At 43.6% G+C, this 26,965-nt stretch overlaps 1 protein-coding gene across 1 annotated transcript in view; it reads left to right on the top strand.

The window, feature by feature from the left end:
• The window catches only part of LOC115114585 (phospholipase ABHD3-like), a 50,278-nt gene that overhangs the window by 506 nt on the left and 22,807 nt on the right, over positions 1-26,965 (top strand). The window contains exons 2-7 of the mRNA XM_029642961.2: positions 1,116-1,279; positions 14,572-14,754; positions 17,441-17,486; positions 24,251-24,363; positions 24,925-25,098; positions 25,483-25,531. Of these exons, the coding sequence (XP_029498821.1) occupies positions 1,116-1,279; positions 14,572-14,754; positions 17,441-17,486; positions 24,251-24,363; positions 24,925-25,098; positions 25,483-25,531 (729 nt within the window). The remainder of the gene's footprint in view (positions 1-1,115; positions 1,280-14,571; positions 14,755-17,440; positions 17,487-24,250; positions 24,364-24,924; positions 25,099-25,482; positions 25,532-26,965) is intronic.

The following is a 26,965-nucleotide window of genomic DNA, read 5'->3' as shown; positions in this document are numbered from 1 at the left end:
GTGTCGTATTTTCTTTAGACTAAATGTGACATTTCAAGATTTGTACAAATGTTAAATTGCCATTTAGGCTGGATCTATTTTTTAATCGTGAGTCCTTTTTGTAATCTTAGAAGGCTGGGTATAGACTATTGTTACACAAGCTGTCAAACATCTGTATGCAGTGTAGCCTACTGCATAGTCACAAATGAATGTTTTTTCCCCCGATATTCAATTTCCCCCAATAATTAAACACATAGGCCTAGGCTACATACCATTAGGCTAATGTTAGATTATATAAAAACATATTAGAAGGGGTCATGCATTCTATTATTCGTTATACTTAAATTCAGAGATGCAAGGTCTCTATGCTCTGACATGACAGATATGTTTGATTTGATATGGTGGTGACCTCATATAATCCCAGTTACAACACAGCCTATCACTGTGTCTGTCACTGTATCCTCATTACCAGTCTCCTTCCTTTCCATCACTAGTGATTGCAGAATGTCTCTATAACTCATCAAAACATTGAATCTTTTCTGACACTACACAGTCCGCTAGACTACAAGAAAGAGCAATATCATATTGAGATTCCAGTCTTGATAGTGCATTATAATTACACTGTAGTTGTGGAAATAGTTTGTTTGGAATGTTACAGAAAGGTTGCACCATCAGCAAATAAACCATATGGAAATATGACTTCTGTTGACATGTCATTTATGAAAGTGCAAGACAGAGAATTATATATATCACATGATTTCAGTGAAGAGGCTGCACTATATGGGTGCTGTAAGAGAGGGGTTATGTAGATGGTGAATGATGATGAAGTATAAGAACTGTTTTCAAGAGATTGTCATCAGTAGTATACATTTTGCCATTTAAATTGGTATAAGAGAAAGAGCACAAGCATTTCTCTTTCACTTGGCACAGATCTGATTAAAACCATTTGATGTTTGAAATAGTTTAACCCAAAATAGTTTAAATCACAAATTAAAACATCTTTGAATCTTGAAACGTATGTGATGTATCTTTTCAATCCTCATGGTCCATATCTCTTTCTCTACACAAGCTATGAGCCAACGTCATTATTGGAAAGCCACATCACTGACTCACACTGTTCATGTATTGTATTGCAGAAGCCCCAACTGATTTCTGGTGGAAAGAAGTTCTACCAGTTCCTGCGGGACCAATGTCCCGTGGTGTCAGAGATCTACTACCCCACCTTCTGGTGCTGGGAGAGCCGGATCCAGACGGTGCTTAGGCCCTTCGTCACGGCTAAACCGGGGGTCAGCTACAGAAAGTAAGACTTTTATAGCATCCGACGTGATGGTAACAGTATTATTGTATAAACACTATAATAAGTCGTATCTCTGTCCAGTGTTGAAACAACTATCTAAAAATGAATAGATATTACTGAGAAGATCTTCAGCATGTTAAGGGGGAGGGTTTCCCTGGTGTGATGGTGAAATGAAACTGGGTGAACTGGAAAATAAACTGGAGAAATGGGTATAAAATCATGGTGTTTATGTCTCATAAGAGATAAGCCTGTTGCATGGTGTTGGTTTCAAAATACACCTGCACATTATACATGTCCTGTTTACCAAAAAGAACACTGTATGTATTTCAAGTATTTTATGCCTTGTTGGGCTCTGCTCAGACCTGTTCTTCATGTTCGCTCAATGTGTGGCAAAGTTCAAGGGTCACTTGGCCTTGTGACTAGTTAATCCACTTCCTGCAGCGGACGTTATCCACTCATCACCAGTTACCACTAGTAGCCAACACACTTGCTATCCTTAGGTTAGGTAATGTCGCATGGTTAGTTAGTGCCCTGAGTTCTTTCTGGGCAGGTGACCTGTCAAAGAAAAACTCTGGGCCCTAGTTAAAGGCAGGGCCGGATTACCAAACGGGCACGCAGGGCACATGCCCCAGGTCCCCAGAACCCAAATACCATATGAAGATGTCATAAGCAGTGGCAAAATCTTTAAACTGCAACATTTTCTCTCAGCCTCATGACAATATGTGTAGAATAGTATTATAAAACTTTTTTCTCACTGTCCCATGGTAAAATCTGTTGAAATGCAGGAAGTTAGCTGGGGGACTTCCGGGAGGTAGGTGCTTAGTCCGGCCCTGGTTAAAGGGTATGGGAACTAAGGCCCTATATTTTTCCTGGTCAGGTCACATGGTTGATCAAGGTAAAAAAAAAAAAATGGTTCACCATCAAACGCAATTGGTCAGTTTTCAACATAGACAGCAGCCATGGCGACATTCAGTAAAGTAATAGAACATTCCCTGCTGTATTGGGAACAGGCTTTACCTTACTTTTGGTTGTTTTATTATTAGGCTTTAAGGCATTAAGGCAGTTGGTTTGATCATCTAAGTACTGAAATGTGCCCGTTCTTTGATTCCTTTCATTCAGGTTTAACAACGTGAAACAAATGTCCTGCGTCTTGTTCTTAGCCAAGACTTAGCAGCAGAAAGGAGAAAAGAGTCTTTTGTTTGATGTTATTGGCTCAAGCCACCCGGGCTTCTTTAGTGCATTCTGTTAGAGATTAATGACCAGGGTGTCCCAGGCCTCCTGCATGCATTAGGTGGATTGAAATTAATTAAAAGGGGTTGGGGGTAGTTAGTGTACAGTATATGCCACAGAACTGAAATGAGTAGGAAATAGCCTAGTGGTTCGATCAGATTTACTGTCCAAATACATTATTGTTACGCACGCCTCTATGAAGAGGGAACGCAACACCCTGTTACAACTAAACTCTCCGTGAAGTGAAAAAGGTATGGACTGTAGGTGCAAGTAAGAATGACAACAGGCAGAATGTGGTACCGTTTACAAGAACTTTATTCCTTTACACGGTAATATGTGGAAAAGGGGCTGGACGGAACCAAAGCAAAGAAAGTAAATCTCAAAGCCCCCTCTCCTATCTTACCTGCCTACCCACTACTTACCTAATTTAGCACCACCTGGTGCCCTAACCAAAATACAGGGGGTGGTCCGCCCAGGTCTTACCTAGTGTGCCTAGACAGCGAATATGCTACGGGTATATGTATGCCCGCGGGCCTCTTGCCTAAGCACTCCCTAGGTGCCTTCCCCTTCCCCCCTGGGAACAAATGAAACAGAATATTAAACAATTTCACAAACAAACTAAGAAACAAAGGACATCAAATAAGGTCTATCTGACCAACTCTCAGCAATGAACTCCCAGCAAAATCAACCTCTATCAAAATCTCTCTGCAATGACCTCCCAGAAAATCTCTCTCCTGAACAGAACACTGGCTTTTATATAGCTTCAGATTGAATGGGTAATTGGAGACAGCTGAGTCTTGACGAGGGGGCGGGGTCAGCTCTCCAATTAGCCATGGAGTCGACCAATCAGCTGCTTGAGGGATTTCAGGAAGCCATTTCCTGAAATAAACACATGCAAATATACAAACTACAATATATAAACTGGGGAACGTAACAATTATCTATATGCATGTCAGTCTCTCCTGGCTCAAAGTAGAGGAGAGATTGACTTCATCGCTACTTGTATTTATGAGAGGTATTGACATGTTGAATGCACCGAGCTGTCTGTTTAAACGACTAGCACACAGCTCAGACACCCATGCATATCCTACAAGACATACCACCAGAGGTCTCTTCACAGTCCCCAAGTCCAGAACAGACACTTAGTGTGTTGTGAATTCTGTAATCACATCAAATCAAAAGTTATTTGTCACACGCGCCGAATACCACCAGTAGGCCTTGAGATATGGTTCTGTAGGGCCGGAGCAGATGAGCAGTTTAGTGGATTTTATTCTGCGCAACATTAAGAGAAAGCTGGGAACGGATGAGGCGCCTTTGGAACGAACGCCACATATTATTGATAATGCCTATGTTGTGTATTACGTGTATCGTCCTGTGTCGTTTACCTTACAGTAAAATTCTTACTTACAAGCCCTGAACCAACAATGCAGTTTTAAGAAAAATAGATTAGTAAAAAATAATTAAAGAGCAGCAGTAAAATAACAGTTGCGAGACTATATACAGGGGGTACCGGTACAGAGTCAATGTGCGGGGGCACAGATTAGTCGAGGAAATTGAGGAAATATAGGTAGAGTTAAAGTGACTATGCATAGATAATAAACAGAGAGTAGCAGCAGTGTAAAAGAGGGGGGGACAATGCAAATAGTCTGGGTAGCCATTTGATTAGCTGTTCAGGAGTCTTATGGCTTGGGGGTAGAAGCTGTTAAGAAGCCTTTTGGACCTATACTTGGCAATCCGGTACCGCTTGCCGTGCGGTAGCAGAGAGAACAGTCTATGGCTGGGGTGGTCTTTGACCATTTTTAGGGCCTTCCTCTGACACCGCTTGGTATAAAGATTAATAGAGATGAATGTAATGAATGTGTTGTAATGTTTTTAAAACTGTATAACTGCCTTAATCTTCCAGGACCCCAGGAAGAGTAGCTTCCGCCTTGGCAGGAAGTAATGGAGATCCATAATAAATACTTAATTTATTTCAGAAGCAGGCCTACTCTCCATCTTGGTTGGCCATTGATGATGATGACTTTGCTCCTTAGTGGACAACCTACATAAATACAGTAACTGATAACACCGAACAAATGATGACAACAAAACAATAGTCTTTACTACCGTTGCTGAAAGTGGCACTATAGGTAACTAACCACAGAAGGGGATGTTAGCCTGACTATAGGCCGTCTATCATTATTGTGCTGGCCATGACAGCCAGTCTACCCATGCAGTCAGTCAGACATATACAGTGGGGAGAACAAGTATTTGATACACTGCCAATTTTGCAGGTTTTCCTACTTACAAAACATGTAGAGGTCTGTAATTTTTATCATAGGTACACTTCAACTGTGAGAGACGGAATCTAAAACAAAAATCCAGAAAATCACATTGTATGATTTTTAAGTTTTTTTTTTTTTTTACACCCTTTTCTCCCCAATTTCGTGGTATCCAATTGTTTTTTTAGTAGCTACTATCTTGTCTCATCGCTACAACTCCCGTACGGGCTCGGGAGAGACGAAGGTAGAAAGTCATGCGTCCTCTGATACACAACCCAACCAAGCCACACTGCTTCATAACACAGCGCGCATCCAACCCGGAAGCCAGCCGCACCAATGTGTCGGAGGAAACACCGTGCACCTGGCAACCTTGGTTAGCACGCACTATGCCCGGCCCGCCACATGAGTCACTGGTGCGCGATGAGACAAGGACATCCCTACCGGCCAAGCACTCCCTAACCCGGACGACGCTAGGCCAATTGTGCGTCGCCCCGCGGACCTCCCGGTCGCAGCCGGTTACGACAGAGCCTGAGAGCGAACCCAAAGTCTCTGATGGCACAGCTGGCGCTGCAGTATAGCGCCCTTAACCATTGCGCCACCCGGGAGGCCAATTTATTTGCATTTTATTGCATGACATAAGTATTTGATACATCAGAAAAGCAGAACTTAATATTTGGTACAGAAACGTTTGTTTGCAATTACAGAGATCATATGTTTCCTGTAGTTCTTGACCAGGTTTGCACACACTGCAGCAAGGAGCCACTCCTCAGTTGCCCTGGCTGTGTGTTTTGGGTCGTTGTCATGCTGGAAGACCCAGCCATGACCCATCTTCAATCCTCTTACTGAGGGAAGGAGGTTGTTGGCCAAGATCTCGCGATACATGGCCCCATCCATCCTCCCCTCAATATGGTGCAGTCGTCCTGCCCCCTTTGCAGAAAAGCATCCCCAAAGAATGATGTTTCCACCTCCATGCTTCACGGTTGGGATGGTGTTCTTGGGGTTGTACTCATCCTTCTTTTTCCTCCAAACACGGCGAGTGGAGTTTAGACCAAAATGCTCTATTTTTGTCTCATTAGACCACATGACCTTCTCCCATTCCTCCTCTGGATCATCCAGATGGTCATTGGCAAACTTCAGACGGGCCTGGACATGCACTGGCTTGAGCAGGGGGACCTTGCGTGCGCTGCAGGATTTTAATCCATGACGGCGTAGTGTGTTACTAACGTAGTGTGTTACTAATTCTTTGAGACTGTGGTCCCAGCTCTCTTCAGGTCATTGACCAGGTCCTGCTGTGTAGTTCTGGGCTGATCCCTCACCTTCCTCATGATCATTGATGCCCCACGAGGTGAGATCTTGCATGGAGCCCCAGAATGAGGGTGGTTGACCATCATCTTGACCTTCTTCCATTTTCTAATAATTGCGCCAACAGTTGTTGCCTTCTCACCAAGCTGCTTGCCTATTGTCCTGTAGCCCATCCCAGCCTTGTGCAGGTCTACAATTTTATCCCTGGTGTCCTTACACAGCTCTCTGGTCTTGGCCATTGTGGAGAGGTTGGAGTCTGTTTGATTGAGTGTGTGGACAGGTGTCTTTTATACAGATAACGAGTTCAAACAGGTGCAGTTAATACAGGTAATGAGTGGAGAACAGGAGGGCTTCTCAAAGAAAAACTAACAGGTCTGTGAGAGCCGGAATTCTTACTGGTTGGTAGGTGATCAAATAATTATGTCATGCAATAAAATGCAAATTAATTACTTAAAAATCATGCAATGTGATTTTCTGGATTTTTGCTTTAGATTCCGTCTCTCACAGTTGAAGTGTACCTATGCCTCATGACTAACGAGACATGGTGTGATGAAGGAAACATACAGGAACTCAAATCCTTCTGTTCACCTGATTTAGAATTCCTCACAATCAAATGTAGACCGCATTATCTTCCAAGAGAATTCTCTTCGATTATAATCACAGCCGTATATATCCCCCCCCCAAGCAGACACGTCGATGGCTCTGAACGAACTTTATTTAACTCTTTGCAAACTGGAAACCATTTATCCGGAGGCTGCATTCATTGTAGCTGGGGATTTTAACAAAGCTAATCTGAAAACAAGACTCCCTAAATTTTATCAGCATATCGATTGCGCAACCATGGGTGGTAAAACCTTGTGGATCACTGTTACTCTAACTTCCGCGACGCATATAAGGCCCTGCCCCGCCCCCCTCTCGGAAAAGCTGACCACGACTCCATTTTGTTGATCCCTGCCTACAGGCAGAAACTGAAACAAGAGGCTCCCACGCTGAGGTCTGTCCAACGCTGGTCAGACCAAGCTGACTCCACACTCCAAGACTGCTTCCATCACGTGGACTGGGACATGTTTCGTATTGCGTCAGATAAAAATATTGACGAATACGCTGATTCGGTGTGCGAGTTCATTAGAACGTGCGTTGAAGATGTCGTTCCCATAGCAATGATAAAAACATTCCCTAACCAGAAACCGTGGATTGATGGCAGCATTCGCGTGAAACTGAAAGCGCGAACCACTGCTTTTAATCAGGGCAAGGTGTCTGGCAACATGACCGAATACAAACAGTGCAGCTATTCCCTCCGCAAGGCTATTAAACAAGCTAAGCGTCAGTACAGAGACAAAGTAGAATCTCAATTCAACGGCTCAGACACAAGAGGCATGTGGCAGGGTCTACAGTCAATCACGGACTACAAGAAGAAACCCAGCCCAGTCACGGACCAGGATGTCTTGCTCCCAGGCAGACTAAATAACTTTTGCCCGCTTTGAGGACAATACAGTGCCACTGACACGGCCTGCAACGAAAACATGCGGTCTCTCCTTCACTGCAGCCGAGGTGAGTAAGACATTTAAACGTGTTAACCCTCGCAAGGCTGCAGGCCCAGACGGCATCCCCAGCCGCGCCCTCAGAGCATGCGCAGACCAGCTGGCCGGTGTGTTTACGGACATATTCAATCAATCCCTATACCAGTCTGCTGTTCCCACATGCTTCAAGAGGGCCACCATTGTTCCTGTTCCCAAGAAAGCTAAGGTAACTGAGCTAAACGACTACCGCCCCGTAGCACTCACTTCCGTCATCATGAAGTGCTTTGAGAGACTAGTCAAGGACCATATCACCTCCACCCTACCTGACACCCTAGACCCACTCCAATTTGCTTACCGCCCAAATAGGTCCACAGACGATGCAATCTCAACCACACTGCACACTGCCCTAACCCACCTGGACAAGAGGAATACCTATGTGAGAATGCTGTTCATCGACTACAGCTCAGCATTTAACACCATAGTACCCTCCAAACTCATCATCAAGAGACCCTGGGTCTCGACCCCACCCTGTGCAACTGGGTACTGGACTTCCTGACGGGCCGCCCCCAGGTGGTGAGGGTAGGCAACAACATCTCCTCCCCGCTGATCCTCAACACGGGGGCCCCACAAGGGTGCGTTCTGAGCCCTCTCCTGTACTCCCTGTTCACCCACGACTGCGTGGCCACGCACGCCTCCAACTCAATCATCAAGTTTGCGGACGACACAACAGTGGTAGGCTTGATTACCAACAACGACGAGACGGCCTACAGGGAGGAGGTGAGGGCCCTCGGAGTGTGGTGTCAGGAAAATAACCTCACACTCAACGTCAACAAAACTAAGGAGATGATTGTGGACTTCAGGAAACAGCAGAGGGAACACCCCCCTATCCACATCGATGGAACAGTAGTGGAGAGGGTAGCAAGTTTTAAGTTCCTCGGCATACACATCACAGACAAACTGAATTGGTCCACTCACACTGACAGCGTCGTGAAGAAGGGCGCAGCAGCGCCTCAACCTCAGGAGGCTGAAGAAATTCGGCTTGTCACCAAAAGCACTCACAAACTTCTACAGATGCACAATCGAGAGCATCCTGGCGGGCTGTATCACCGCCTGGTACGGCAACTGCTCCGCCCTCAACCGTAAGGCTCTCCAGAGGGTAGTGAGGTCTGCACAACGCATCACCGGGGGGCAAACTACCTGCCCTCCAGGACACCTACACCACCCGATGTTACAGGAAGGCCATAAAGATCATCAAAGACATCAACCACCCGAGCCACTGCCTGTTCACCCCGCTATCATCCAGAAGGCGAGGTCAGTACAGGTGCATCAAAGCTGGGACCGAGAGACTGAAAAACAGCTTCTATCTCAAGGCCATCAGACTGTTAAACAGCCACCACTAACATTGAGTGGCTGTTGCCAACACACTGTCATTGACACTGACCCAACTCCAGCCACTTAATAATGGGAATTGATGGGAAATTATGTAAATATATCACTAGCCACTTTAAACAATGCTACCTTATATAATGTTACTTACCCTACATTATTCATCTCATATGCATACGTATATACTGTACTCTACATCATCGACTGCATCCTTATGTAATACATGTATCACTAGCCACTTTAACTATGCCACTTTGTTTACTTTGTCTACATACTCATCTCATATGTATATACTGTACTCGATACCATCTACTGTATGCTGCTCTGTACCATCACTCATTCATATATCCTTATGTACATATTCTTTATCCCCTTACACTGTGTATAAGAGAGTAGTTTTGGAATTGTTAGTTAGATTACTTGTTGGTTATCACTGCATTGTCGGAACTAGAAGCACAAGCATTTCGCTACACTCGCATTAACATCTGCTAACCATGTGTATGTGACAAATAAAATTTGATTTTGATTTTTGATTTTTTTATGACAAAATTACAGACCTCTACATGCTTTGTAAGTCGGAAAACCTGCAAAATCGGCAGTGTATCAAATACTTGTTCTCCCAACTGTACGTACAGTATGTCAGTGTATTAAATGACAGTGTATTAAAAGAATGTCCTTGTTTCCTGTGTCACTATTTCTATTTTTTAAATTTGTATTATTATTGTCTTTATCTTTAACTCTGCATTGTTGGAAAAGGAGCCGTCAGTAAGCATTTCACTGTTAGTCTACACCTGTTGTTTACGAAGCATGTGACAGATAAAATGTGATTTTATTTAGTGCCATGGGCATTCCACTTCCCTTAGCCTTTGTCTGACCGTTGTCCAATAAAGCAGCTACATGTTTCCCAAATCCCACAATGCACCTTTGCAGCAAGCGGGTCTTACCCACCACCTGTCTCAGATCAAAGCCAGTGTGTGTTTGTGTGAGTGTGTGTGTGTGTGTGCGCGTAAGGAATCCCCCCGGTACTGATACCCATTCTGTTCACCAGTCCCGGAGGTCTACGTCACCGGCTTTCTAGGCTTCACTGAAAGGGATTCATTATCATCAATCCTGGACTGTCTTGTCTGATTACACACACCTGGTTCCCATTTCCCCTGATTATTATGTTATATGTGTTCCCTCTGTCTTTGTCGGTTATTGTTTCCATGCCCGTTGGTCGTGTGAGTACCTATGCATTGGTGCAGCTGTTATGCTGCATGCTTTATATATTGTGTATTACGGGTATCGTCCTGTGTCGTTCAATGAGGTTTACCCTCCCTCTTTTGTTTGGGTACAGCCCAGTGTTTTTGTATTTGTGTTTGTTTTGGGTGTATTAAAACCCCTATTGTGTATTCCTGCACCTGTCTTCAAATCCTTTATACCAGCGTGACAATGTGTGTTTACATGATGACATTTGTAGGAGATTATTAGTCCTAAGGGAAGAAAAGACCTCCACTATCCAGGGATTATCATGTCTATAAAAGAGTTCCCTGCACTGTTGGAGCTAGAAAAATCACCATCTTAAATAAGCATGCCCCTTTCAAAAACTGTTGAACTCAGAAAAGATATAGCCCTTGGTTCACTCCAGACCTGACTGCCCTCGACCAGCACAAAAACATCCTGTGGCCGACTGCGCTAGCATTGAATAGTCCCCATGATATGCAACTTTTCAGGGAAGTCAGGAACCAATACACACAGTCAGTCAGGAAAGCAAAGGCTAGCCTTTTCAAACAGAAATGTGCATCCTGTAGCTCTAACTCCAAAACGTTCTGGGACACTGTAAAGTCCATGGAGAATAAGAGCACCTCCTCCCAGCTGCCCACTGCACTGACGCTAGGTAATATTGTCACCACCGATAAATCCACGATAATCGAGAATTGCAATAAGCATTTCTCTACGACTGGCAATGCTTTAATCCTGGCTACCCCAACCCCGGCCAACAGCTCCACACCCCCCACAGCTACTTGCCCAAGCCTCCCCAGCTTCTCCTTCACTCAAATCCAGATAGCAGAAGTTCTGAAAGAGCTGCAAAACCTGGACCCGTACAAATCAGCAGGGCTGGACAATCTGGACCCTCTCTTTCTAAAATTATCCTCTGCCATTGTTGCAAGCCCTATTACCAGTCTGTTCAACCTCTCTTTCGTATCGTCCGAGAGCCCTAAAGATTGGAAAGCTGCCGCAGTCATCCCCCTCTTCAAAGGGGGTGATACTCTAGACCCAAACTGTTATAGACCTATATCCATCCTGCCCTGCCTTTCTAAAGTCTTCGAAAGCCAAGTTAATAAACAGATCACTGACCATTTCGAATCCCACCGTACCTTCTCTGCTATGCAATCTGGTTTCCGAGCTGGTTACAGGTGCACCTCAACCACGCTCAAGGTCCTAAACGATATCATAACCGCCATCGATAAAAGAAAGGACTGTGCAGCTGTCTTCATCGACCTGGCCAAGGCTTCCGATTCTGTCAATCACCGTATTCTTATTGGCAGACTCAACAGCCTTGGTTTCTCAAATGACTGCCTCGCCTGGTTCACCAACTACTTCTCAGATAGAGTTCAGTGTGTCAAATCGAAGGGCCTGTTGTCCAGACCTCTGGCAGTCTCTAAGGGGGTACCACAGGGTTCAATTCTTGGGCCGACTCTTTTTTCTGTATATATCAACGATGTCACTCTTGCTGCGGGTGATTCCCTGATCCACCTCCACGACACCATTCTGTATACATCTGGCCCTTCTTTGGACACTGTGTTAACAAACCTCCAAACGAGCTTCAATGCCTTACAACACTCTATCCGTGGCCTCCAACTGCTCTTAAACACCAGTAAAACCAAATGCATGCTTTTCAACCATTCGCTGCCCGCACCCGCCCGCCTGACTATCATCACTACTCTGGACGGTTCTGACTTAGAATATGTGGACAACTACAAATACATAGGTGTCTGGCTAGACTATAAACTCTCCTTCCAGACTGATATTAAACATCTCCAATCGAAAATAAAATCTAGAATCGGCTTCATATTTTGCAACAAAGCCTCCTTCACTCACGCCGCCAAACATACCCTCGTAAAACGGACTATTCTACCGATCCTCGACTTCGGCGATGTCATTTACAAAATAGCCTCCAACACTCTACTCAGAAAACTGGATGCGGTCTATCACAGTGCCGTCTGTTTTGTCACCAAAGCCCCATATACCACCCACCACTGCGACTTGTATGCTCTAATCAGCTGGCCCTTGCTACATATTTGTCATCAGACCCACTGGCTCCAGGTCATCTATAAGTCTATGCTAGGTAAACCTCTGCCTTATCTCAGCTCACTGGTTACGATAGCAACACCCACCCCTAGCACGCGCTCCAGCAGGTATATTTCACTGGTCATCCCCAAAGCCACCTCCTTTGGCCGCCTTTCCTTCCAGTTCTCTGATGCCAATGACTGGAACGATTTGCAAAAAGCGCTGAAGCTGGAGACTTATATTTCCCCCACTAACTTTAAAAATCAGCTATCTGAGCAACTAACCGATCGCTGCAGCTGTACATATCCCATCTGTAAATAGCCCACTCAATCTACCTACCTCATCCCCATATTGTTTTTATTTACTTTTCTTCTCTTTTGAACACCAGTATTTCTACTTGCACATCATCATCTGCACATCTATCATTCCAGTGTTAATTTGCTAAATTGTAATTACTTGGCTATAATGGCCTATTTATTTCCTTACCTCCTCACGCCATGTGCACACACTGTATATAGACTTTCTTTTTTTCTATTGTGTTATTGATTGTACGCTTGTTTATTCCATGTGTAACTCTGTGCTGTTATTTGTGTCACACTGCTTTGCTTCATCTTGGCCAGGTCGCAGTTGTAAATTAGAACTTGTTCTCAACTAGCCTACCTGGTTAAATAAAAGTGACATTAAAAAAAGAAACAAGCATTTTGCTGCACCTGAAATAACATCTTGCAATTTTTTGATTGGATTTGAAAGAGTTGTCCTCCTCCTACTATTCGGTGGGTCAGGCTCACTTCCGATTGGTGCATGCTCTGACCAGCTAGCTCCAGATTGGTGCATGGCCTACAACCCCAGTGGCTGCCCCAGTCTGGCCTTTAAGTACATATTTAATGCTGGTGTGGTTCTATAATTTCATTCCACTTCCAATTAGACAGACATACTGTACATGGGCCGCAGGGCCAGCCATGTTGGTGTTGTCGCCTGGTCGCTCGTTTGGTGGGTTGGTGGCGTGAGATGGATTGCACTGGGATTTGTTGACCTCAGCTGACGGCCTAGACTTGTGGAAACTAGAAATTGATTCTCCATAAGAATCCACTGCTGCTGCAGCGAGCTCTCCGCCCCCACCACCCTTCCCTCTTCGCCATCCGTGCCCTTCCCTGCTTCTGAGTAGCCTGGTCTTTTTTTCTCACTGTCCATCCTCAGTTTTACATGTGACCCATATCAGATTTGCACATTCACACTGATGTAGCATCTGAAGTAGCACACAGATACAAAGCTAATTTCATGTCACTGTTCCTTTGCGTTTGGGGGGTGGTTGTCATGGGAACGGGCAGGCCATGTGCAAAAAAATCCATTCAGGACAAAAAATTAGATTTTGAGTGTCCAGACAGGTTGCGTAGGGATCATCCAAATTATATCAGGATTGAGATCCACATATGGATGCAGTATAAATTTGAAGTAAAAAAATCAGCTTCCATTTTTTTTGTATCAGATATGACAAATAATTGGAAAAAGATCTGAATTGGGCACCCTGTGTAAATGAAGCCTGAGAGGCTGATCGCTAGGGAAATTAAGTGGTTTTCAACTAGTGCCAGACTGCGTTCCCTTTGGCAAAGGTAACGTTGGTGATGGGTTCACACTGTAGTAATCGTTGTACCTGTAACTGAAGAGGGACATTTGAGTAAAGAACAATGCCTTTTTGCTGTGTCCTGATTTGAGGTTTGGTTAGAAAGCAATATCATGTGCAGTACAGTGTACATACTATACCCTATCTAATGCAATCTATACAGGATATATATGAAATCTAATACTTTACTGTATAGAATTATTAACAGAAGTCATGTATTGTCTTGTTGGTCCCTATATGGATTCTGTAGTTATGTTTTTTTAAATCACAAAGCATAATATGTAAGAACATTGGAGGTTGAGTATTTCCTCTGCATTCTGTGCAATGAGCTTCTGCTTTACTGAACATATTGTAAGGAAGCTGCAATGTAGAACCTAGAACCTAGGCCTACTTGCAGAGTGTGTGGGTATTGTAAGGAAGCTGCAGTGTAGAACCTAGAACCTAGGCCTACTTGCAGAGTGTGTGGGTATTGTAAGGAAGCTGCAGTGTAGAACCTAGAACCTAGGCCTACTTGCAGAGTGTGTGGGTATTGTAAGGAAGCTGCAGTGTAGAACCTAGAACCTAGGCCTACTTGCAGAGTGTGTGGGTATTGTAAGGAAGCTGCAGTGTAGAACCTAGAACCTAGGCCTACTTGCAGAGTGTGTGTGTGTAACTTAGTGGTGTCTTTTTCTGCCCTGACTGTTATATCTGACCCACTCTTTGCAGTGAGCTCATTAGAGCAGAAGATGGAGGACAGATCTCTCTGGATTGGTTCGACAACGATGACAGCGCCTCCCACCCCAACGCGGCCACACGGCCCACCGTCCTGCTGCTTCCAGGCCTGACCGGTACCAGCAGAGAGTCCTACATCCTCCACATGGTGCAGCAGAGCAGGGATCTGGGTTATAGGTGGGTGGTCCTGATTCCAAATACTGCAGTTTTTATTCATTCAGACGGTTGTTCAATTCAATAATGTGGATTGATCCTAAGCCTTAACCTGTAGGAATATTGTAAGCACAGTCAACTCTTGCTCATCTGTTTTAGTGCATTGTAGTTCAATAGTCCAAATTCAAATACATTATCTTTGCAATGAAATGCATAATGTGTTAGGAGTTGAAAACTGTGTATGAATGGATTAAGGTTACTTGAGGTAAGCAGCTGCTGAAAGAGAGGCTAGCCAAGCTCTCAGTAGGCAGAGCAGTGCAGACTTGCTTTGGAAAGAAAGAGCTGAATATTGCACAAGCACTAAGAGATGCTGAGAGTGGCAGTTTGTTATCCTCTGAAAGGCCCCTCTGTGTTCCCTGCACTCATTCTTTCAAACAGAGGGAGGGCAGAGAAGAGAGGGAGGGGGCAGGGAAGGGGGCAGAGAAGAGAGGGAGGGGCAGGGAAGGGGGCAGAGAAGAGAAGGTGGGACAGAGAAGAGAAGGTGGGACAGAGAAGAGAGTGAGGGGGCAGAGAAGAGAGGGAGGGGGCAGAGCAGAGCAGAGAGAGGGGGCAGAGAAGAGAGGGAGGGGGCAGGGAAGGGGGCAGAGAAGAGAAGGTGGGACAGAGAAGAGAGTGAGGGGGCAGAGAAGAGAGGGAGGGGGCAGAGAAGAGAGGGAGGGGGCAGAGAAGAGAGGGAGGGGGCAGAGAAGAGAGGGAGGGGGGGCAGAGAAGAGAGGGAGGGGGCAGAGAAGAGAGGGAAGGGGGCAGAGAAGAGAGGGAAGGGGGCAGAGAAGAGAGGGAAGGGGACAGAGAAGAGAGGGAGGGGGCAGAGAAGAGAGGAGGGGGGCAGAGAAGAGAAGGGGGCAGAGAAGAGAGGGAGGGGGCAGGCAAACGGAGCAGGGCAGCGAGGGGGGACAAGCAGGCAAACTCAGCATCTTTCCACCCCTGCACTCACCCCGGCCCTGTCCTGCAAGCTTAATGAATTACAGCTTACTGGTACAAGCTTTGCAGCTTAGCTTAGCCCAACCAGCTTCGGCTATGCAGGAGGAAGTGAATGTGCGTCACACCATCCTCTGTCCTGTCCACACCCCAACCTACAGCATGCCCCTACCCTGCTGCTGAATTTTCACAGCAAGTCTCTTAGATAACAGATGACTAGAGAGAGATTTATGCTACTGCTGTTCAGGTCTTCAGGACTAATACAACAACAGATATGTCTCTTTCACAGGTGGTTGGTAGCACCTTAATTGGGGAGGACGGGCTTGTGGTAATGGCTGGCGCAAATGAATCACATCTATTTATAATCAAATGTATTTATAAAGCCCTTTTTTACATCAGCCGATGTCACAAAGTGCTGTACAGAAACCAGCCTAAAACCCCAAACAGCAGGCAATGCAGATGTCGAAGCACGGTGGCTAGGAAAAACTCCCTAGAAATGCAGGAACATAGGAAGAAACATAGAGAGGAACCAGGCTCTGAGGGGTGGCCAGTCCTCTTCTGGCTGTGCCGGGTGGAGATTATAACAGTACATGGCCAAGATGTTTAAACGTTCATAGATGACTAGCAGGGTCAAATAAAAATAATAATAACAGTGGTTGTAGAGGGTGCAACAAGTCAGCGCCTCAGGAGTAAATGTTAGTTGGCTTTTCATAGCCGATCATTCAGAGTTAGAGACAGCAGGTGCGGTAGAGAGAGTAAAAAACAGCAGGTCCAGGACAAGGTAGCACGTCCAGTGAACAGGTCAGGGTTCCATAGCCGCAGGCAGATCAGTTGTAACTGGAGCAACAGCACGACCATGTGGACATGGGACAGCAAGGAGTCATCAGGCCAGGTAGTCATCAGGCATGGTCCTAGGGCTCAGGTCCTCCGAGAGAAGAGAAAGAGAGCAAGAGAGAGAGAATTAGAGGGAGCATTCTTAAATTCAAACAGGACACCGGATAAGACAGGAGAAATACTCCAGATATAACTGACCTTAGCCTAGACTGACCCTAGCCCCCCGACACATAAACTATTGCAGCATAATTACTGGAGGCTGAGACAGGAGGGGTTGGGAGTCACTGTGGCCCTGTGGAATAGTATTAAACACATGGTTTCTATGTGTTTGATGCCATTCCATTTGCTCCGTTCTAGACATTATTATGAGCAGTCCTCCCTTCAGCAGCCTCCACTGGTTTCTTTATATATTCACCGTATTCCCTTTTCACTGCTGTGAAGTACATTTGTTTAAACATTGTTTGGTGGCAGTTCACCTGGAAGACAGTGCACCTATAAGAGAATGCACCTGGAAGACAGTGCACCTATAAGAGAATGCACCTGGAAGACAGTGCACCTATAAGAGAATGCACCTGGAAGACAGTGCACCAGTAAGAGAATGCACCTGGAAGACAGTGCATCTATAAGAGAATGCACCAGGAAGACAGTGCACCTATAAGAGAATGCACCTGGAAGACAGTGCACCTATAAGAGAATGCACCTGGAAGACAGTGCACCTGTAAGAGAATGCACCTGGAAGACAGTGTACCTATAAGAGAATGCACCTGGAAGACAATGCACCTGGAAGTTAGAACATTATTATGACACAAAATGTAAATTGGTGAAACTAATGCAAGGAATGCACTTCAATGAAAGGATTTTAAAGGTTTATTTAGAGCATGTTTTTGTTGTGTTTCAGGTGTGCGGTATTCAACAACAGAGGGGTGTCTGGTGAAACTCTCTTGGTAAGAATCTAATATTCATACAAAGTACAGTTTAAAAGGATTTTTGCGTGTATGACTTTTATGTTTTCAATTCAGACATGCATTCAAAAACATAACATTTTTCAATGATTATATTACTCTGTACAATCAAAATGCATCTTCATGTCCAATCAAAAGGCATCTTAATCTACACAGATATGCAAACACTCACAACAAGACACAACGACATAGGAACTACATCCTTTTGGCACTCTACTCCACATGCCTGTGCAGTTGTCACTGGCAGAGTGCATGCTTTCCCTTGCATTGTGATTGGAGCTGTTCTTCAGCACCCCATAGCATGTCTGTGTCTGTGTCACACGTGGCATGTGTAACCCATAGTATATTGGGTAACCCACAAGGAGCCTAGTCCAGACAGTGTGCAGACAGACGATGTTATCACATAGCAGGAATTATTAAGTGGACAGATAGTGTATTCTAGCACTGGTCCATAGAGCAGAATGAGCTTTCCCTGTCCTGTCTTTACGAAGACCCACAAGGTGTATCTTTGAATCTATTTCCGTTCATATATTATCACTGAAGCTGGAGACTCCTATCTCCCTAACTAGCTTTAAGCACCAGCTGTCAGAGCAGCTCACAGATCACTGTACATAGCCCATCTGTAAATAGCCCATCCAACTACCTCATCCCCATACTGTATTTATTTATTTATCTTGCTCCTTTGCACCCCAGTATGTCTACTTGCACATTCATCTTCTGCACATCTATCACTCCAGTGTTTAATTGGTATATTGTAATATGTCACAATGGCCTATTTATTGCCTTACCTCCCTTATCTTACCTCATTTGAACACACTGTATATAGACATTTTCAACTGTATTATTGACTATATGTTTGTTTTTTCCATGTGTAACTCTGTGTTGTTGTTTGTGTCGAACTGCTTTACTTTATCTTGGCCAGGTCGTAGTTGTAAATGAGAACTTGTTCTCAACTAGCCTACCTGGTTAAATATATAAACGTATATTTATTTAGCCAACAATTAGCTCTTTACTCTACTGTCAATCTTCATTGAAGTGAGGAAGGACTATAATGCTATTCAAAAGATGCTTGCCCTGGACAAATACTGGCTGAATCAACATTGTTTCTACGTCATTTCAACCCCAACAAATCTATGTGAGGACGTTGAATCAACATGGGAAAACTGATTGGATTTGCAAAAAGTCGAGGGCATTTTGTATTTTTTTTCCACCCAACTTTTAACCTCAATCTGTGCTCTCAGAATGAATGAATGGGTTGTTTTGTGTCTTGTCCTTGTTGTATTCACATGTGCAGTCACATAGACACAAACACATGCACGCAAGCAAGAACACACACACAAACACACACACGAGTTCTAATATTACAACGGCGACCCCAGGCCAGGGCTTCATCTGAAAGGGCTATTCTCAGTTGCCAAACTGGGCCAGTACTTTAGTGCACACACAGAATTAGGAATTACAATACTACTAATTTAGTAGGATCTCTATGAGTGCATATGTGAAGAATGATTACAACTATTGCACTACATAACGCGGTTGTAAGAAAGGAATTATCATCCTTCCATTAACTTTGAGGAATTGTGCTGAAGTTTTATGTAAATGACTACACTTCCATACGCCTTTGTGACTGTTTTCTCTGCAGCCAGTTGAGTGTGAATGGTGTCCATTGTTTAAATAGGGCACAGTGTTAGAATGAATGTCCTGCTCTGTGAGAAGTGCCCTTTGCTTGGCCACAACTAGGGCTACTGCCCTAACTCCACACTGACCCCCCCACTCACACACCACAATAGTGTGGTAGCCTGCTCAGTTAAAGACTAAGCATTACCTTTCAGAGCTAATGCAATTCTTCAGGTCTCGAACCGCCTCCGTTAGTCTTAGCATTTAACATACAATAAATGCTTTAGTTGGTCCATTTAATTCACATCATGTTTCAATGGATGGTTATTGGACTTTGAACTTTATATTGTATCTGTATTGTAGTAGACAACTTTATTACTGTATCATTAAAAAGGAAATAGTTTCAATCTGTTTTTATTATTGTTGCAACATTACCAGTATGGCATATTTCCATACAGGATTTACCTCAGTCTTTTACCTAAAAGGCTCAGACCTTTCTGTTTCTATCTACGTGGGCCAGTATCCGTGTCTCATTGGGCCATGGCTCCGTCAGACCTGTTCTTGGGGCCAAGGCAAGGCCCTGGATACTTTTCAGCTGGAATTTACATAACCATGGCTAACTGTGAACTTTAACATCTTCTCACAAAGCAAGTCTTGAATGATGCAAAGGTTGTTGATTAGTCTTTAGTGTCACACTCCTGATGGAAACACGATAACACTAGAGCTTACAATAACATAAAACACTGGCGGCCCATTGGTGTGGGGGTAAGTCTCATTGGTGTGGGGGTAAGTCTCATTGGTGTGGGGGTAAGTCTCATTGGAAAAGCACCAGTACAGTTCCTACTCCACACAAGTAATTTACTTGAATGTAGGCTATGAAGACACAGCAACTGGATATGGCTGCTGTGAAAAAACATTCAGGCTGAACTTTGTGCAAGAATATTGATGAAGAAAGATACTGGTAGTCCCAGTTTGCAGCCAGAGAGAAAGAGGATATGTCTGACTGAGAAATAGGCCATGTTAAATCGTGATGTCAGGGGGGTTATAAAACCTGCATCATCCTCAAGGTTATTTTAAGTCAATGTAATGTAAGTTACTGTTATTTCAGTGGGTTGTAGGTACAACATAGCACATATGGTCAGCTTTGTAAACTTAAACATTGATTTATCTTCTATAGATTTTGTTCAATTAGTAACGCACATTATTGTCTTCGTCAAATTACTCTTAAGGGGAAAGTAATCTAAAAGTAACTGAAAGTAATCAGATTACGTTTCATTATTTATTTGAGGCTAAATTGATTTTATTTATGTATTATATTAAGTTAAAATAAGTGTTCATTCAGTATTGTTGTAATTGTCATTATTATAAATACATTTTTAAAAATTGTCCGATTAATCGGTAGCGACTTTTTTTGGTCCTCCAATAATCGTCATCGGCGTTGGAAAATTATAATCGGTCGATCTCTAGTCCAAACACACCATGACAGTCGTGAAGAGGTTACGATAAAGCTTATTCCCCTCAGGAGACTGAAAAGATTTGGCATGGGTCCTTAGATCCACGAAATGTTCTACAGCTGCACCATCAAGAGCATTGGTTGTCTCACTACCTGGAATGGCAACTGCTCGGCCTCCGACCTCAAGGCACAACAGAGGCGGGTAGTGCATATGGCCCAGTACATCACTGGGGCCAAGCTTCCTCCCGTCCAGGACTTCTATACCAGGCGGTGTCAGAGGAAGGCCATAAAAATGTTCAAAGACTCCAGCCACCCCAGTCATAAACTGCTCTCTCTGCTACCTCACAACAAGCGGTACCGGAGCGCAAAGTCTAGGTCCAAAAGGCTTCTTAACATATTCCTCCCAAAATAATACTCCTGAACAGCTAATCAAATGGCTACCCAGACTATTTGCAATGTCCCCCCTCTTTTACGCTGCTGCTACTCTCTGTTTATTATCTATGCATAGTCACTTTAACTCTACCTACATGTACAGTGGGGCAAAAAAGTATTTAGTCAGCCACCAATTGTGCAAGTTCTCCCACTTAAAAATATGAGAGAGGCCTGTAATTTTCATCATAGGTACACTTAAACTATGACAGACAAAATTAGGGGGAAAAAATCACATTGTAGGATTTTTTTATGAATTCATTTGCAAATTACGGTGGAAAATAAGTATTTGGTCAATAACAAAAGTTTATCTCAATACTTTGTTATATACCCTTTGTTGACAATGACAGAGGTCATTTTCTGTAAGTCTTCACAAGGTTTTCACACACTGTTGCTGGTATTTTGGCCCATTCCTCCATGCAGATCTCCTCTAGAGCAGTGATGTTTTGGGGCTGTTGCTGGGCAACACAGACTTTCAACTCCCTCCAAAGATTTTCTATGGGGTTGAGATCTGGAGACTGGCTAGGCCACTCCAGGACCTTGAAATGCTTCTTACGAAGCCACTCCTTCATTGCCCGGGCGGTGTATTTGGGATCATTGTCATGCTGAAAGACCCAGCTATGTTTCATCTTCAATGCCCTTGCTGATGGAAGGAGGTTTTCACTCAAAACCTCACGATACATGGCCCCATTCATTATTTCCTTTACACGGATCAGTCGTCCTGGTCCCTTTGCAGAAAAACAGCCCCAAAGCATGATGTTTCCACCCCCATGCTTCACAGTAGATATGGTGTTCTTTGGATGCAACTCAGAATTCTTTGTCCTCCAAACACGACGAGTTGAGTTTTTACCAAAAAGTTATATTTTGGTTTCATCTGACCATATGACATTCTCCCAATCTTATTCTGGATCATCGAAATGCTCTCTAGCAAACTTCAGACGGGCCTGGACATGTACTGGCTTAAGCAGGGGGACACGTCTGGCACTGCAGGATTTGAGTCCCTGGCGGCGTAGTGTGTTACTGATGGTAGGCTTTGTTACTTTGGTCCCAGCTCTCTGCAGGTCATTCACTAGGTCCCCCCGTGTGGTTCTGGGATTTTTGCTCACCGTTCTTGTGATTATTTTGACCCCAAGGGGTGAGATCTTGCATGGAGCCCCAGATCGAGGGAGATTATCAGTGGTCTTGTATGTCTTCCATTCCCTAATAATTGCTCCCACAGTTGATTTCTTCAAACCAAGCTGCTTACCTATTGCAGATTCAGTCTTTCCAGCCTGGTGCAGGTCTACAATTTTGTTTCTGGTGTCCTTTGACAGCTCTTTGGTCTTGGCCATAGTGGAGTTTGTAGTGTGACTGTTTGAGGTTGTGGACAGGTGTCTTTTGTACTGATAACAAGTTCAAACAGGTGCCATTAATACAGGTAACGAGTGGAGGACAGAGGAGCCTCTTAAAGAGGCAGGTCTGTGAGAGCCAGAAATCTTGCTTGTTTGTAGGTGACCAACTACTTATTTTCCACCATAATTTGCAAATAAATTCATTAAAAATCCTACAATGTGAGTTTCTGGATATTTTTAAGTGTACCTATGATGACAATTACAGGCCTCTCATCTTTTTAAGTGGGAGAACATGCACAATTGGTGGCTGACAATACTTTTGTGCCCCACTGTACATATTACCTCAATTACCTGGACTAACCTGTACCCCCGCACATTGACTCTGTACCGGTACCCTCTGTGTATAGCCTCCACATTGACTCTGTACCGGTACCCTCTGTGTATAGCCTCCACATTGACTCTGTACCGGTACACTCTGTGTATAGCCTCCACATTGACTCTGTACCGGCACCCTCTGTGTATAGCCTCGCTACTGTTATCTATTTTTTACTCAACACTTTTTTTTTGTTGGAAAACTGCATTGTTGGTTAAGGGCTTGTAAGTAAACATTTCCCTGTAAGGCATTCGCCACGTGTGACAAATTAAATATGATTTGATTACCTTTTAGAAAGTAACCAACCCAACCCTGCCTATCCAGAGAAATTGAGATGACTCTTCCTTTTATTCCCTATCTGTGTAACGGCTTTCCTCCTGGGAAGGAGAGGCGGACCAAAATGCAACGTGGTTGAAGTTCATGTTTTTTTATAAGAACATGAACATAATACAAAACAATATACGTGGACAAACCGAAACAGCCCTATCTGGTGCAACAAACACAAAGACAGGAAACAATCACCCACAAAACCCAACACCAAACAGGCTACCTAAATATGGTTCCCAATCAGAGACAATGACTAACACCTGCCTCTGATTGAGAACCATATCAGGCCCAAAACAGAAACAGACAAACAAGACATCCAACATAGAATGCCCACTCAGATCACATCCTGACCAAAGAAAACATAGAACATACAAAGCAAACTATGGTCAGGGTGTGACAATCTGTTCTAGGATTAGATTGAACAAGTGTTTGAATTCAGTTAGTGTTTTACACATTTTATTTTCTCTAACCTTATTGGTCCATTATTGTTCTCCATGTCTGTGGTGTTATTTCACTGTCAGTGGATCGCTTGCTCAATGTGATAGAAGAACGCTTGCATTAATTGATAGTGCTTGTGATGGACAGATACTACGGGCCAGTATCTGAAAAAGGCTGTCCAGCAGCAGGCTTAAATGTTATTAGAGTATATCTCCTCCTTTGTTTGCTACTGCTTTAACTCTAAATAGCCCCTGTCCCTGAGTCAGCCATTTGTAATGCCAGAGCTTATTTTTCTACCACTCATTCCAATCCAGCATGATGAATATGCTGTATAGCATCATGGAGAGTGTTTGACCTTCAAGTCACAAGCAGAGTTTGTGCACATGTGTGAGGGAGGGTGTGAAGGCTTGCGTGTAATTCATTTACAGTATGATTTCTCTGCACATCTGAATATAGATCGCCGGAACAGTGTGTGCACATGCAGAGGTCGCAGTGATATTTGCGTGTGTGTGTGTGTGTGTGTGTGTGTGTGTGTGTGTGTTACTTCGCAGTACTTTCCTCCTTACGGTTGAAAGTCAATCTAACAGAAAAACTGTGCTGTAACACTAAAAGGGACATGGACAGACACACACACACACACACACACACACACACACACACACACACACACACACACACACACACACACACACACACACACACACACACACACACACACACACACACACACACACACACACACTCAGAGTTAACTCTTCTTAACTTTGTGTGCTACCAGACTCCCAGAACATATTGTGCTGCCAACACAGAGGACCTGGAGGCGGTCATCGAACACATCCAGAGGACAAATAAGGACGCCCCTCTCATGGCTGCTGGGGTCTCCATGGGCGGGTTAGTAGGTGCCTCTTCATGTTTTCTCACTTCAATGGAAGTGACACTATGGCCCAAATCCTGAGAGCTCCATGCATTACTCAGACTATATAAATCATGTGTTGATGTAGGCTACCGTATTGATGTCAACGGGACATACATGTATGTATGGAGCAATACTATACTACAGTATCACTTCACTGAACTGTGGGAGTCAGTCTAAAGATACCAGCTTTTATGTAGAGCCTGGAAAGTACTTGGTTGTCCCATTTATATGTTTATATTGATTTCTCAAAAACTGAGGTAAACGCTCACCAGCAGAAATGTTGTCATGGGTTGGTTATGTATTGTATTTTATTTTGCAGCCTCCTCCTTTCCTCTGTCAGCAACACCACTTTTCATTTGATTCAGAGAGCTCAGCCTCTCAGTAGTACTTACACGATGTCAAAAGAGGTATTACAGCTATAATCCCCTACCTAAGTGAGGGTTTCCCCTCTCCCTTCTCCCTCACCCTCTCTCCCTTCTCCCCTCCACCATCCTCCCCCCTCTCCCCCTACCCTCTCCCTGTCTTTCTAATCCCAGGATGATGCTGGCGAACTACCTGGGGAGGAAGGGCAGAGAGACGTGTCTGAAAGGTGTGGTTGTGTTCTCGGCAGGCTGGGATGTGTTTGAGTGCACAGCGTCATTGGAGAAGCCTCTGGATCGCTTTCTCTTCAACTCCTATCTCACCAGCTGCCTGCAGGCGGGCGTGGACAGGTGGGTGTTCGCCGTAGCAGGCTGGAGGATTTGCCTAGATTAGCTCTTAGCTCTTAGTTGCACTGAGCTACATTGTTTAGCTTTTAGATGTTAGCTTTGAGCGACCCCTGAGGTTGGGCTCTAAAAGCTAACAGCTAAAAGCTCTTTCTCTTTCTCTCTCTCTCTCTCTTGGAATATTTTCCTATCTCAATCAATCAAATGTATTTTATAAATCCATTTTTACAGCAGCAGTTGTCACAGTGCTAAGCACTCGGTACTCCACTGTCAGGCCCAAACCATTTAATGGACATTGCCAATGGATATTGAAGCAAACCCACATGCTTCCCTATGTTCCCCATTGAAGCAAACCTACTTCCTGCTTCCTTGTGTTTTTCTCTCCTCTAGACACAAATCTGTGCTTGAGAAGAGTTACGACATTGATCATGTGATGAAGGTAAAATGCACAACCTTTTTAATGACCTCTTCTAATACAATCAAAGTAAAAGCAACCCATCTGGAATGTTCCACCAATTTGGTGCCTTTGAGAAGTGTAACTTGGTCCAAAAAAAGTTTGATTTCACAAAATGTTTACACTCTGTCATAAAGAGCACATGTTCAGCTTCATAAAAAAACACATTTCCCATCTCAAGAGGTACAATTTTAAAAATGACTATAGTAAGTTCCTAATAATAGCCAAATAAAGTAATAGGGTTGACCATAACAGGGTTGACAATTTAATCTTAAATCAGCCATAAATCCCCTCGTGACAAGGGGAATGGAAGCTTGTTGTATGCAACAGGGAGTGGCAATTGAAAATAAGCTTCACAAAAAAATGAAATTTCTAAAACATTTCAAGCCTGTATATCTATGGGTTTGTTTGTTTTTTTCCTTACTAACTTTTCTGATAGCTACTTTATTGAGGAAAATAGACTTACTATGACTGTGATATGTGGTTGTCCCACCTAGCTATCTTAAGATGAATGAACCAACTGTAAATTGCACTAGATAAGAGCGCCTGATAAATTACTCAAATGTAAAAAAAGAACAGGGTTGATGTTATGCTCGACCCGCTCAATTTCCACCACAAAACACCGGAAAATGGCCAAAAAGAGTAGAGCCAGCTCACCTGCTTTTACGATGACTATTAAAAATTCAATGTTACTTTTGAAAAAAATATTTACAAATAAATAGTTTCACCATATTAAGACGAGAGTTCAGTTCATGTAACAGAGTTGACCTTAAAATGAGGGACAGACATGAATTAATCACTAATCACACACATTATTCATTTTAATCTTCAGAAATGACTTTGTCAAAGCATCAAAATAACAAAGGCTTTACAATGATGGTGAAATGCTGCATTTTAGCACTTTGGCAAGCCTTTATTTATCTTTAAAAATCAAGATTTATGGAATTCTCCATGTGATCTATATTAAAGACCACTTAATTTAATATAATAGGCTTTTAAAATTCCATATTGGTGCACAATTTATAATTAAAATATCAAAGGAATGCGAAAGGAACTAATTTTGTGGAATTTCAAGTCCGCTCCTAATCGCCATGTTAGGCTGCTGCCAATGTTGTTGAAAGCATACAGTGCCTTGCAAAAGTATTCACCCCCTTGGTGTTTTTCCTATGTTGTTGCATTACAACCTGTAATTTAAATGGATTTTTATTTGGATTTCATGTAATGGACATACACAAAATAGTCCAAATTGGTGAAGTGAAATGAAAACAATAATTACAATTATTATTATTATTTTTTAATAAAATAAAAAACGGAAAAGTGGTACGTGCATATGTATTCACCCCGTTTGCTATGAAGCCCCTAAATAAGAGCTGGTGCAACCAATTACCTTCATAAGTCACATAATTAGTTAAATAAAGT

Source organism: Oncorhynchus nerka, linkage group LG9b, assembly GCF_034236695.1.
Source record: "Oncorhynchus nerka isolate Pitt River linkage group LG9b, Oner_Uvic_2.0, whole genome shotgun sequence".
NCBI lineage: Eukaryota > Metazoa > Chordata > Actinopteri > Salmoniformes > Salmonidae > Oncorhynchus > Oncorhynchus nerka.
The sequence above is the reverse complement of the archived record's forward strand: the minus strand, read 5'-3'. Positions and strand labels throughout refer to the sequence as shown.